Source organism: Plasmodium falciparum (genome assembly GCF_000002765.6).
Source record: "Plasmodium falciparum 3D7 genome assembly, chromosome: 12".
In the NCBI taxonomy this organism is placed as follows: Eukaryota; Apicomplexa; class Aconoidasida; order Haemosporida; family Plasmodiidae; genus Plasmodium; species Plasmodium falciparum.
In genome coordinates this window covers 1,327,406-1,342,500 of record NC_037284.1, presented here as the reverse complement: position 1 = coordinate 1,342,500, position 15,095 = coordinate 1,327,406, and the positions used below count along the sequence as shown (strand labels likewise).

At 18.5% G+C, this 15,095-nt stretch overlaps 5 protein-coding genes across 5 annotated transcripts in view; 3 read left to right on the top strand and 2 right to left on the bottom strand.

Moving 5' to 3' along the window:
• Window positions 1-2,656, top strand: part of PF3D7_1232500 (CG2-related protein, putative) — a gene marked incomplete at both ends in the record, with an annotated part of 3,470 nt that extends 814 nt beyond the window's left edge. Inside the window, one exon of the mRNA XM_001350683.2 lies at window positions 1-2,656. This exon is cut by the window's left edge and continues 283 nt beyond it. Coding sequence (XP_001350719.2) covers window positions 1-2,656 — 2,656 coding nt within the window.
• Window positions 2,657-3,684: 1,028 nt separating this feature from the next.
• Window positions 3,685-4,791, top strand: PF3D7_1232400 (uncharacterized protein; the record flags this gene model as incomplete). The annotated part of the gene is made up of 1 exon (XM_001350682.1): window positions 3,685-4,791. One exon carries the CDS (start codon window positions 3,685-3,687, stop codon window positions 4,789-4,791), a length of 1,107 nt encoding a protein of 368 aa, XP_001350718.1.
• Window positions 4,792-5,287: 496 nt separating this feature from the next.
• PF3D7_1232300 (cytochrome b5, putative) lies at window positions 5,288-6,229 on the bottom strand (the record flags this gene model as incomplete). Its single annotated transcript, XM_001350681.1, has 3 exons — window positions 5,288-5,377; window positions 5,667-5,896; window positions 6,076-6,229. 3 exons carry the CDS (start codon window positions 6,227-6,229, stop codon window positions 5,288-5,290), a joined length of 474 nt encoding a protein of 157 aa, XP_001350717.1.
• A 1,375-nt stretch (window positions 6,230-7,604) lies between these two features.
• PF3D7_1232200 (dihydrolipoyl dehydrogenase, mitochondrial) lies at window positions 7,605-9,367 on the bottom strand (the record flags this gene model as incomplete). Its single annotated transcript, XM_001350680.2, has 2 exons — window positions 7,605-9,072; window positions 9,297-9,367. The coding sequence occupies 2 exons, from the start codon at window positions 9,365-9,367 to the stop codon at window positions 7,605-7,607; spliced, it is 1,539 nt and encodes a 512-aa protein (XP_001350716.2).
• A 1,762-nt stretch (window positions 9,368-11,129) lies between these two features.
• PF3D7_1232100 (60 kDa chaperonin) lies at window positions 11,130-14,190 on the top strand (the record flags this gene model as incomplete). The annotated part of the gene is made up of 2 exons (XM_001350679.2): window positions 11,130-12,146; window positions 13,051-14,190. The coding sequence occupies 2 exons, from the start codon at window positions 11,130-11,132 to the stop codon at window positions 14,188-14,190; spliced, it is 2,157 nt and encodes a 718-aa protein (XP_001350715.2).
• Window positions 14,191-15,095: the final 905 nt, after the last annotated feature.

Here is a 15,095-nt window from a genome sequence, read left to right as displayed (position 1 = left end):
AAAGGATTTGCAAAAAATTCAAAAATATATCTCAAGTCAACGAAAGGTACCCAAAAAGGAAAAAAAAAAAGAAAAATGTGAAAAATGTGATGAGAAAGTAGGAAGTCAGGTGAACGAAAAATGTGAACATGAGGAAAAAAAAATTTTAAGTAGAACAAAAACGGATGTAGATATAAAATTATTTGAAAGTAATAAATTACCAATGGGTGTTAAATCATCATTAGATAATCAATTGACCATGGGTACTCAATGTTCTGTTGATAGTCAATTTTCTATAGATACGCAATTTTCTTTAGATACACAATTTTCTACAGATTCTCAAACATCCATATATAATAAAAATACAAGTGTCGAAAATAAATCATATAATTCAAGACAGATATATAATGAAAAAGAATTGTCCCTAGAAAATCTTCATATAAAAGAACATTTAGATGTGCAAGAAAAAAATGACAAATTTGGTAAGGTTACATATACAAATACAAAAGAATACCATAGAAAAATAAGCTCCAAAAAAATTAAGAATTTTACTATTAATAAGGAAAAAAATAATAACAATGAAGATGATAATAATAATAATAATAATAATGTAGTATGTAAAGAAAAGAAAAACTTAATAATAAAATTATTCGACAAATTTGTAAAAAATGAAAAAAAAAAAAAAAACCTTCCTATAACTAATAAAAACAAATTACATATTTTATGTGAACATATAAGTATAGTTTATAATTGTAATAAGAAATGTTTTGAAAAAATAAAAAATTATAAACAAGAAACAAATTTAAGTCCTTATGTAAATAATTTAATAAATTTGAAAATTTTAAATTTATCAGGTATTCAAACTTATGATATGATTAAAATGTTTATTCCAATAAATATGCCATCTCTGAATATTTTAAATATTTATTCATATGATTATTTTTTTTATTTTTATAATATGCTCATATCATTTTTTTCATATGGAAATGGACAAGAAATTTTTACACGATATATTAATGTAAAAAAAATTGAAGAAGATGAAAAAGAAAAAAATTATCATATAAAAAAAAAAAAAAATATATTACTAGAATATAATAAAAGAATGTATGAAGTAATAAAATTAATGGATCAACAATTAAAACACACATGTAATAGTGCTTCATCTTTTCAAAAAATATTTGAAGATGAAGCAATTAATAATTATGAACTCCATATAAAAAATAATGACAAGAAGGTATTCATAACTCCTTCATATGTAGATTATATATATGTAAACCATATAAATGCCCCAATATATTATGCGGATGGAAATTATATAAAATACGATACAGACGATGAGAGGGCAACATGTAGTATTGAGCGATCACCAAGTTGGTCATGCGTTCGAAGTATCGAAAGTTATGATGACAACAGAAAAGGAGCTGATATCACAAAAATGTATGACAGAAAATTGAAAGGTGAAGGTAAATTGAAAGGTGACAGTAAATTAAAAGGTGACAATAAATTAATAGGTGACAATAAATTAATAGGTGACGATAAATTAATAGGTGACAATAAATTAATAGGTGACAATAAATTAAAAGGTTACAATAAATTAATAGGTAACAATAAATTAATAGGTGACGATAAATTAATAGGTGACAATAAATTAATAGGTGACAATAAATTAATAGGTGACAATAAATTAATAGGTGCTAAAAATGCTTACGATAATTATCATTTCCAGGGATCGGAAGAACAAAAATCTTCTGTTCAAAATAATAAAAAGAAAATGAAAAAATTAAAAAGAGGAGGATATATTTGGCCAATAGAAAATCATAAATATAAAAAGAATGTGAGTGTAGAAATTTTGTATCTTTTCAAAAATATTTTAGAAAATGAAGAAAAAAAAGGAAGAAAAAATATTATTTGTTTATTGAATAATTTAAATTTAGAACATTTTTCTTTATTTAATTATAGTTTGAGTAGTCCTTTTTTATGGTTACTTCTATTAATAAAAAATAGAAATTTAAAAACATTTTGTATTTTAGATATATGTTTATCTCATCTACTATGTGCACTGACATTCCTAGAAGCTTATCTTAAACAAAATTTGTTTAATTTTCAAGGAATGATGAGAAGAAGAAGAAAAAGAATGGGCAGCATTTATTTTAAATTTAATGATCATGACGAAATTAAATTTATTAACGAAATGTATTCAAAATTGATTAATGAGATGAATCAAAAAAGGGATATACGTGGAACTGATCAAATTCATCATAATAATATCCAGAATAATGATATCAATACATATAATATGTATATAAATAAAATACATATTAATAATAATAATAACAACTTAACCAATACAAATACAAATACTTGTAACACACATGAACAAAATAAAGATAATTACCAAGCAAACAGAAAAAAGAAAAGTAAAATACTTCATATCGTTATTTATGTTTATAATAATACGAAAGAAAATAAACAATTTATTAAATATATAAGAAAAATATCACGATCCTTATGGAGATGTAACTATGTTGTATATTATTCAATACATTATTATAAATATAAATATTTTAATAAGTATATTGACATAGATAATTTATATAGAGATTATATTATGAACATTCTCTTAAATAACCATAGGTTAAATAGATACATGGATGAAAGTAAAATGTTAACATATTAAAAAATATATTATATGGTATATAAATAAAAATATATATAAATAAATATATATATATGTATATATATATATATATATATATATATATATAATAAGCAAAATGTGAGTCTTATGAATTTTTTTTTTTTTCTTTTTTTTTGTCCTTGTTCTATTATATAGAATGTTTTTCCGTTTTCCTTTTTTCTGTTTTGTATTTTCTATTTTTTTTTTATTTTATTTTTAATTTTTCAAGTTTTTTTTTTTCAGTAATTTTAAATTTAATTTGAATTATATATATATATATATATAAATATATAAATACTTCATTATGTGCCACATTTTGTTTTTCTTTTACAATTATGAAACATTCAAAAAAAAAAAAAAAAAAAAAAAAAAGTTATCCAAAATTATTTTACTTTTTAAAACTTTGTGTTTTTTTTTTTTTTTGTTTAATTATAATATAAAACGGATATTTACAAAAATATTATATTCTATTAAATATATATTTCAATTTTATATAATAATAGAACATCTTTTTTGATTTTTAATTTAACATATAACATAAAACAACAAATGTATGAAAGCATTCTGTTTTTTTTTTTTTTTTTTTTTTTTTTCCTTAAAAATAAAGGTAATTATTATAAATATGTATTATTTAATAAAATAAAATATAAGGTATATTTATTTCATATAATATACCAAAAAAAAGAAAAATTTAATATATATATATTACTAAATCATAATAATATATAATCTTTTATATGAATAATATTTTAAAATGAATACATATAATATAATATATATATAAAATATACATCAATTATATTATTATATATATATATATATATATATATATTTTTTTTTTTTTTTTTTTTTTTTTTTTTTTTATATATTTTATTTATTTGTTATAAATTATAAGGCCATGTTCAGCTTGTTATATTTAAAAATAATTTTGCTTATTCATATAATTTAAAAATTTTTTTTTTTTTTTTTTTTTTTTTTTTTTTTTTTTTTTTTTTTTTTTTTTTTTTTTTTTTTTTTTTTTTTTTTTGATGCTCTCTCTAAAAGCTTCGAGGGCAGATAACTTTTACTATGGAAGTATAGAAGATGAAAAAGATAAGAAAAAAAAAGAAAAGAAAGAGAAACGATTGAATAGAAAAGACTATGATGATATAAAATTTGAAGTTCCTTATACCATAATATGTAAGAAATGTAATAAATATATATATAAAGGAGAAAGATTTAAGAGTGAAAGAAGAAAAATAGGTTTTTATATTAACAGTACATTTTATTCATTTTGTATTGTTTGTAAAAATTGTTTAAATGAAATTGTTTTTGAAACAAATCCACAAAATTGTTCATATGATATTATACAAGGCGCAAGACAAAAAAATGAAAAATATGAAAATATATTAACTCATAAAGGAAAGAAAAATATTAATTCTATAAATTTTGAAGACAATAAAAAAAAAAAAATAAATCCTTTTTTATTATTAGAACAGAATGTTGTACAAAATAAAAAGAAAGGACTTTCAGATTGTACGACGTTTGAAAATTATAACCAATCGAAACATATAATAACAAATAATAATAAAGAAGATATTTTTGAAGAGGGAAAAGAAAATGATCAAAAATATGATTATGACAAAAATTCTGTAGAAAATGATACCTATCCTTTGTCACAACATAACAAAAATATATTAATAACATATAAAAAAAATGAGTGTGAACAAAGAGATAATAATTCAGTAGTAAGCAATGAAGAATTTAATATTATATCTCCCCAAAAAAATGATGAAGATTCAAATACTTCAAGTGATGATGAAGATATGAATGAAGTTATAAAAAATAATTACAAAAGAAATCATATCTTGAAATATGATTTTTCATGCAATAGTCATTTAAGAAAACAATTAAGAAATATTAAAAAAGAAGATATAAAAAAAAAAGAACAATGTAAAAAGAAAAATATTTTTATTGATTTAATTAATGATCCATTAGAAGACATAAAAGTAAAACATTTTGCTCTTTTAAAAGATAAATATAAAAAAAATATAACAGACAAAAACAATACATTGAAAAATAACTTGATAAAAAAAAAAAAAAATAGCATATTTGATAAACGCTACCTGAAAGAAAAAAAAAAAAAAATAAAATAATTAAATAAAAAATGTACAAATGGTATGTAAAAAAAAAAAAAAAAAAAAAAAGAAAAAGTAAAAGCAAAAGAAAAAGCGTGTAAATGTGTAAAGTTATATAATTTTAAAAGGATATATAAATGATATAATGGCTCAGCAATCGTATCATTTTAACATATGTACATAATATATACATGTTTATATATATATATATATATTTATTTTTTTTATGTGTACCGTTGCATTTTAATTGTAAAAAAAAATAATAATCTTTTCTATGAAACGATTATAAAATATGATATGTTTTTTTATTTTATTATTTTATTATTTTATTATTTTATTATTTTTTTTTATCACTTGATAATATTAATTTATATTATATTATTTTATTTTATTTTTTTTGTTTTTTTATATTTAAAAAATTTTTCTTTTTTGTTTTTTTTTTCTTTTTTGTTTGCAAACTTTTATTAAAGATTAACATAACAAATATTATATTTCCTTGGTTATATTATTATTATTATTTCAAGAACAAAAAATAATATGCAACACCAAAAAGGATAATAATTCCAGCCACAACAGGGTAGTTAGTTTTATCTTCTTTTTTAATCTGCAAGGGTTTTTAAAAAAAAAAAAAAAAAATAGATAAATAGATAAATAAATAAATAAATAAATAAATAAATAAATAAATGATATCATATAAATAAAATGAACCTTATTTTTAATATATATATATATATATATATATATATATACATACATATATACATATATAACGTTTGAGTAAAATAAAAAAGTTGTATCAAGGTATATTTTATATACACACATAAAAAGAAAACCAATAGTAAATAATAAAATAAATATATTATTATATATGTATAAAATCATTTTCTTTTTACCAGTGTAGGTTTGTTTTCTTTAGGTTTGCTTTCTTGAGGTTCCTTTTCTTCCTTTTTTATTTCCTCATCAGAATAATTTATATATTCTATCTTATTTTCAATAATTTTTGTTTTTTCTTTTTTTTTATATTCCTTTGAATTTTTCTTTATTCCAATCAAAAAACTGTTCATTAAATTTTTGGCGTTCTCAGAATGTCCAATAGAATTAAATGCATCGGTCGCATCAAGACCTGTAAAAAAATATAAAAATATAAAATATGTTCACATGAACATATATTTTATTATATAAAAATATTTTAACATACACATATATATATATATATATATATATATTATATATGTATGTATGCATTTCTTTATGTAACTTTTAGGAAGTCCTATTTATTTTATTTTATTTTATTTTTGTTACCTTCATATTCTTTAAACAGATCATATCCACCTGGATGTTCATAAAATGAACTCACATCATATATTAAATCATTAATTACAATACAACTTTTTGATTCGGTTTTAAGTTTTTTTAATTCTTTATCATCTATTACTTTTAATTTCTTAACAACCATTTTTTAACAAAATGAAAATTATATAGCACCTGTTTTGTTTTTTAACAATTTTATATTATAAATAAGAAAAAAAAATAAAAATAAAAATAATAATAATAAATAAATAAATATATATATATATATATATTATGAATCATATACACATTTATAGATATATTTATTATAAAAATATATATATATATATATATATATATATATATATATATATTTATATATACATATGTATATATTTTTTCTTTTTATCCAGGTATACAAGTTTATTAATTAGCTAATTTTTCACACTTTACAATAATATATAAATATTTTTTAAATCGTATTTCTACATATTAATAAGCACATATATAAATATATATATATATATATATATATATTCTTATATGTTTATATTTTTTTTATTTATTATGTGTATATTAATTTTAGTTAGCTCTTCATAATATTATGATTACAATTGTATATAAATATATATGTATATAATATATATTCTGCTATTTACATATATTATAATTTATGTTTGCCCATGTATTGATTTATTTTATATTTATCTATACATGTTTTTATTTTTATTAGTGTATGTATTCCCAACAATACTATAACAAATTATAAACACATAAGAAAAAAAAGGTTATCAAAATGTACGAAATGTTACAAAAATATATATATATATATATATATATATATATATATATATATATGTATATATGTATCATATATATTTTTTCTTTTAAGTATTTACAATTTATAAACGCGTAGAATAAAATACACGACACTTTACAAATATATACATTTAATAAAAAATTGTGAATATAAACTATATTATTATTTATATATTTACTATTTTTTTAAAAAATAATTAAAAATGTGCGTTCAGAAATTTTTTTTATATTATAATATAATAAATATACATATGTATTTGTTAATTTTTTAAAAAGTGTAACATACTTATAAAGAATTTGTATCTTCATTTTAAATTTATATATTAATTCAAATAATAACAAAATATATACCATTTAATATTTATTAATATTTAATTTTTTTTTTTTTTTTTTTTTTTTTTTTTTTTTGACCTTTACATGCTTTGTTTTTTATATTAATTAAAATTTTTACCAAGAGAAATATTTAAACGTTGGTTTATTCAAAATATGAATGTTCATAATTTTTAATATAACCAAAAAAAGAGGAAAAAAAAAAAAAAAAAAAAGAAAAAGAAAAAGAAAAAGAAAAAGAAAAAAAAAAGAAAAAAAAAGAAAAAAAAAGAAAAAAAAAGAAAAAAAAAGAAAAAAAAAGAAAAAAAAAGAACAAAAACAAAATATAGAAAAACAACATATATATATATATATATATATATATATATATATATATATGTATGTATGTGTGATTACATGTGTATAGGTTTATCAAAAGATTGTAAAGCCACTTCTTTGATTACTTCTGAAAATGTTGGATGCGCATATATAATTTTACTCAGACTTTTAGATGAGCCATTATTAGCGACATATATTGACAAAGGTAATATTAAATCACTAGCATTATTTCCTATAATTTGAGAACCTAAAATTCTGTTAGTATCTTTTTCTACAATTAATTTTATGAGTCCATCATAATCATCAATTGTCCTTGATCTACTGTTAGCAGCAAAGGGAAAACTAACTGATTTGAAATTCATATTGAGTTCTTTACATTTTGCTTCATTATATCCTACAGTAGCTACCTCAGGATGTGTATATATAACACTTGGAACTAGGTCATAATTTATATGTGCTTTTTTTTTCTTATTATTTTTTAATTCATCAAATAAGATGTTAGCTAATAAATATCCTTCTTCTTCTGCTTTATGGGCCAACATAGGTCCATCTATAGCATCGCCAATTGCTTTAATAGTTGGTTGTGCTATTACATTAAAATATTCATCTACAGGTATTTTTTTATTTTTATTTAATTCTATATTAAGTAAATGTAAATTTAAATTATCAAAGTTAGCTTTCCTACCAATACATATAAGTACAATTTCTGATGTTGTTTTTTTTATTTCATTAGTTTTTTTATTTTTAGCAAATAAAGCAGCTTGGTTATTTTCTATATTTCCACCTATTACTGAAGTATTAAATACAAATTTCATTTTTATTTTTTCTAATGTTTTTTGTAAAACTTTACTTACATCAGCATCAAGAAAACCACATAACCTTTCATTATATTCAAATACAGTAACATCAGAACCAAGTTTTGAAAACACAGATCCAATTTCTAACCCTATAACACCACCTCCAATAATAGATATATTATGAGGAACCTTTTTAAAATTTAAAATATCATCTGAATTTTGTATTATTTCATGGTCATATTCTAATATATCGTTCACATTATCAGCATCATTAAAATTATTATCATTTAATTTTTTTAAAGGTATTTCAATCGGTTTGGATCCAGTAGCTATAACAATACGTTCAGCTGTTACCTTCTTTTCTTCTTTTTCGGTTTTTATTAAAACAGTATGTTCATCTACTAAACTCCCATGGCCTATAATATGATTCACATTGTTCTTTTTGTATAAAAAATTAATTCCATCAGATAAATTACCCATGCACTTATTTTTATGTTTATGCATAGTCTCTATATCCAACTTAACATTATCAACTAATATACCACATTCTTTGAATCTAGTCTTTGCTTCATAATAATTATGAGAAATGTGTAATAGAGATTTGGATGGAATGCATCCTCTATTTAAACATGTGCCTCCTAGTTTCTTGTCTTCGTTCACGTTCAAAACGTTTAGTTTATTTTGAGCACATCGAATACTGCACACGTAACCACCTGGCCCTCCTCCAATGACTATAACATCATAGCTACAAAAAAAAGGAAAAAATATATACATATATTATATATATATATATATATATATGTGCGTGTGATAATGTAAATGTGGGACAAAATAGAAAAAAAAAAATATACATATATATAAATATATATATATATAAATAGATATATATATATATTTATATATATGTATATTTTTTTTTTTCTATGTACAAGTAAATTATGCTTATTTTTTAATTTTCTATTTGTATACTCTTTCTTAGTTGAGAAGCATCTACGCAATGGCTGAAAAAAACAATGTGCTCTAAAAATAACGCTGTTCATATTAAGCTGAATAAGGGTAAATCTAAAAGGGGGAAAAGGTAGTTATAAAAATCAAATGTGTAAATGCTATTACATATATATATATATATATACAATATTATTGTTATTTTTTATCTTTTTGACCATACTTCGAAAGTTGATATTGAGTTGTATATCTTTGCATATATTTATAATATAAAAAGAGAAGAAAAGAAAAGAAAAAAATCAACAGAAATTTAGCCCGTTATAACATATACATATATATATAAAACTTTTTTGTATTAAGTGTACGATAAAATGCTACATTATTTTTTCAAGGAAATTGACATCTTAAAAAATTAATAAATAAATAAATAAATAAATATATATATATATATATATAAACAAATAGTCATTTAACAGTTACTTGTTAATCTTCATAAAATGTACAGAAGATTGAATATTCTTTACACATGTTTTTAATTTTTAATTTTTAATTTTTAATGTTTTAATTTTAATTATAATTTTAATTTATTTTGTTTATAAATTATCCTCTTATTAAAATGAAACATACTCATTTAAATATATATATTAAAAACAAATTGTATATTGTATTTTTAATATTCAAATAATTTAATTTTCCAAAGTATAATTTAAATATATATATATTATATATATATATATATATATATATATTTTTTTTTTTTTTTTTTTTTTTTTTTACAAAATAATTCTTCAAGAAAACATTATAATAAAAAAAGTAAATATAAAGGTATAATATGAATAAAATACGTACACATATATGGTTAAAGATATATATTTATATAAATGCATCTTTATATGTATAATTATACACAACATGGAAATAATATAAATATAATATGTATTATATATATATATATATATATATTAATATATTATATATTATTTTATTTTTTTTTTTAGGTGCATTTACATTTATTTTTAGGTAAATCTCAAATGAGAAAGAAGTATAGATATTTTTTAATGAAACACACCATTTTATTCTTATTCTTAAAATATTATTTTTTATTTATTTATTAATTTTTATATTATTACATTATGAAAAAATATTTATAATAAATACATTATATAATATATATAAAAATATATTATAATAATTATATAGGCATATATATATATATATATATATATATATATATAATCTTTTATACATATGTGTTTCAATTATTAATTAAAAAAAATTATAAGGGTTCTATAATATAATATATGTATATATATAATATATATATATTTATTTATTTATTTATAATATATATATTATTATTAAAAAAAAAAAAAAAATAAAACCTTTTTAATGAATAAGAAAAGTATAGTAAGGAAGTTTATGATAAAAATATATAATTATAATTATTAATCATATATGTATATATATATATATATATATATTATATTTGTTATATGTATTATTTATTTTTAATTAAAATATATATATATATATATATATATGTATATAAATTAGTTGATACTAATTTAAATTATGAACACAATACCATATGGTATTTCATTTTAGTATTTATTTTTATATTTATAAATTTGTGGAAATTTGTATAATACTTATTAATATATATGTATATTATAAGTTTATGTGTTTATATATATAAATTATATACCTTAATATGTAATTTGTGTTATATATAATTAATATCTTGATATGTATATTTTATAAGTGTTTATAAATTTATTATATATATATATATATATATATATATATATATATATATTTTTGTTATATAATTTTATAATTTTTTTTTTTTATTTTTTTATGAGAATGAAAAGAATTCATATTTTGTTGCTTGTAATATTTTTGTTATGTTTGCGGTATGGATATAGTATTAAGAAGAAGCGCAGTCCTAATAACAAGAATAGGCTTTTTATAAATAAGAGATTGAAATATATAAATAGTAAGATAATAAGTAGAAGAAAAGAAAATTATGTAAAGATGAAAATGACAGAGAATAAAGTGAAGGGTAAAGACATAATATATGGAAATGAGTGTCGAAATGAATTATTAAAAGGAATATTAACAGTATCAGATGTTGTGAAATTAACATTAGGTCCAAGAGGGAGAAATGTATTATTAGAAAAAGAATATGGAAGTCCATTAATAATAAATGATGGAGTAACAATAGCAAAAAATATATCTTTAAAAGATCGAAAGAAAAATAATGGTGTAAAATTAATGCAAGAAAGTACAAATATATCAAATGATAAAGCAGGTGATGGTACAAGTTCAACAGCATTAATGACAGCAACAATTACCAAAAAAGGTATTGAACAAGTTAATAGAAATCACAACCCTATTCCTATACAAAGAGGTATACAATTAGCCTCAAAAATGATTATTGAAAAAATTAAATCTTTATCTACACCTATAAAAACATATAAAGATATACTTAATATAGCAACCATAGCAAGTAATAATGATGTACATATGGGACAAATTATTGCTAATGCTTATGATAAATTAGGAAAAAATGCAGCCATCATATTAGATGATAATGCTGATATTAATGACAAATTAGAATTTACTGAAGGTTATAATTTTGATAGAGGAATTATTAATCCATATCTTTTATATAATGAAAATAAGGATTATATTGAATATTCTAATGTATCCACTTTAATAACAGATCAAAATATTGATAATATTCAATCCATTTTACCAATTCTTGAAATATTCGCTAAAAATAAACAACCATTGTGTATTATAGCTGATGATTTTAGTAATGAAGTCTTGCAGACCTTGATCATAAACAAGTTAAAGGGCGCAATAAAAGTGGTACGTTAAAAAAAAAAAATAAAAAAAAAAAAAAAAAAATATATATATATATATATATATATGTATATATTTTTATATGTGTATATATTTTTATATGTGTATATATTTTTATATATGTATATATTTTTATATATGTATATATTTTTATATATGTATATATTTTTATATATGTACATATTTATATAAGTTTATATTTCTTTTTATGTGTTCACATTATATATTACTTATTATATACTGTGTCATATATTTGTATATAATATTTGACACATACAAATATATATGGAATTATTTTTCCTAATTTTTTTTTTTTTTTTTTTCATCTTCTCCACTTTTATTAATGTGTGTATAAAAATATATATACCTTCTTTATTTATACATTTAAATAAAGTGGAGATATAAAAAAAAAAAAAAAAAAAAAAAAAAGAGAAAAAAAAGAAATAGAATAATTCGCAATTAAGGAATTATTTTCTATGGTACATTTTTCTTACACACCAAATGTTTACAATGAAAAAAATTACACATATTATACATACATATATATATATATATATATATGTGTATATATTGAATAGTTAATTGTGTAAATGTTTTGAATATGTACAATATATATATTTATATATTTTTATATATATTTATATATTTTTATATATATTTATATATTTTTATATATATTTATATATTTTTATATATTTTTATATATATTTATATATTTTTATATATATTTATATATTTTTATATATATTTATATATTTTTATATATATTTATATGTTTTTATATATATTTATATATTTTTATATATATTTATATATTTTTATATATATTTATATATTTTTATATATATTTATATATTTTTATATATATTTATATATTTTTATATATTTATATTTATTTTTATTTTTTTAGGTTCCTATAAGAGCTCCATCATTTGGTGATAGAAGAAAAGACTATCTAAAAGATTTATGTATTGTAACTAACAGTAAATACATTAGCGCAGATGTCGGTTTAGATTTAAACAATTTGCATAACAACATGAGCAGCTTTGATAATAACTATCTGTCTTTATTAGGAAGTGCAAATACACTGATAGTAAAGAAAGATAGGACTAGTTTGATAACAAAAGAGGAATATAAAAAAGAGATAGATGAACGTATAAATGTATTAAAAAAGGAATATGAAGAAACCACTTCAAAATATGATAAAGAGAAATTAAATGAACGTATAGCAGCTTTATCAGGTGGTATTGCTAAAATATTAATAGGTGGTAATTCAGAGACTGAACAAAAAGAAAGAAAATTTAAATATGAAGATGCAACAAATGCTGTAAAAAGTGCAATAGATATTGGATATGTACCAGGAGGTGGTGTTACTTATTTAGAAATTATAAAATCTAATTTCATACAAGAAATACATAAAAAAATTGAAGAAGATCTTCAAATAAGTTCAAATAATGACGAAAAGAAATATCTTGAACTAATAGGAAATTTAGAATCTGAAATGGAATTACAAAAAATGGGGGCTAATATAGTAGTTAGTAGCTTAGATGTAATAACGAAGCAAATCGCTGACAACGCAGGAGTTAATGGAGACAATGTTGTCAAAATTATATTAAATTCCAAAGATAAATATGGGTTCGGTTATGATGTTAACACAAACAAATTTGTTAATATGGTAGAAAAAGGAATAATTGATAGTACCAATGTTATTATAAGTGTTATTAAAAATAGTTGTAGTATTGCTAGTATGGTATTAACTACTGAATGTATGATGGTAGATCATGAAAAAAAAGATAAAGGTATTTTAGATTCTTCTATTAACTCACCAAATTATTTAAGTAAACATAGAAGAACTTATAAACATAAACTACATGATGATGAAGATACTGATGAAGACGATGAAGAAGATGAAGACGATGAAGATGATGAAGATGATGAAGATGATGATGATTATGATGATGAAGATGAGGAAGATGAGGAAGATGAAGAAGATGAAGATGATGAAGATGATGAAGATTCTATGAATGACGGATACAATTATGATGAATAAAAAAAATAAAATATATACACACATATATATATATATATATATATATAAATTGTATATATTGTATATATTTTTAATTTTTTTTATAATATTTATCTTTTTCTATTGTTAATTTTACATAACACTTATTTTGTCCTAATATAATTATCTATTAGTTTTTTATTTTTTTATTTTTTATTTTTTATTATTTTTAATTTATTATTATTATTATTTTTTTTTTTTTTTTTTTTTTATTTTTTTTTTAATATTTTTTCTTTTGAAATTTAAAAAATAAATAAATAAAAATATATTTATGCATAAATTTTTTTTTTTTAAATAATTATTTAATGATTTATTTATTATATATATTATTATATATTATATATATACATTATATTATATTTTTTTAAATATGTTAATAAAACTTTAAAATATTTAAACCAACGCAGTGAACAATTTAAACATAAAAAAAATATATATGGAAATATAAACCCAAAATGGTTTTATATTATATGTATATGGATAAATACATAAAAATTTTTGTTTTTTTTGTAATATGTTATTATATATATATATATATAAGTACACATAAAAATATATAATATAATATTATTATATCTTGTAATAGTATTTTTTATTTTATATATATATTTAGTTATTCTCTATATATAATGAACATTTTCAATTTCATTTTTATTTAACAAATAAAATAAAATAATTATATAAAAAGTTTTATTATAAAAAAGTAAGGTCAGGAAAATGTCCTTCGAAAGGGGGAAGGGTTTATTTGTTATTTTCCCTTTTGAACGAAAATAAAAAGTAGGATATATATTAAAATAATTCAAATGAATAAATAAAAAAATGTAAATAAATATATATATATATATATATATATATATATATTTATTTATTTATTTATTTATATATTT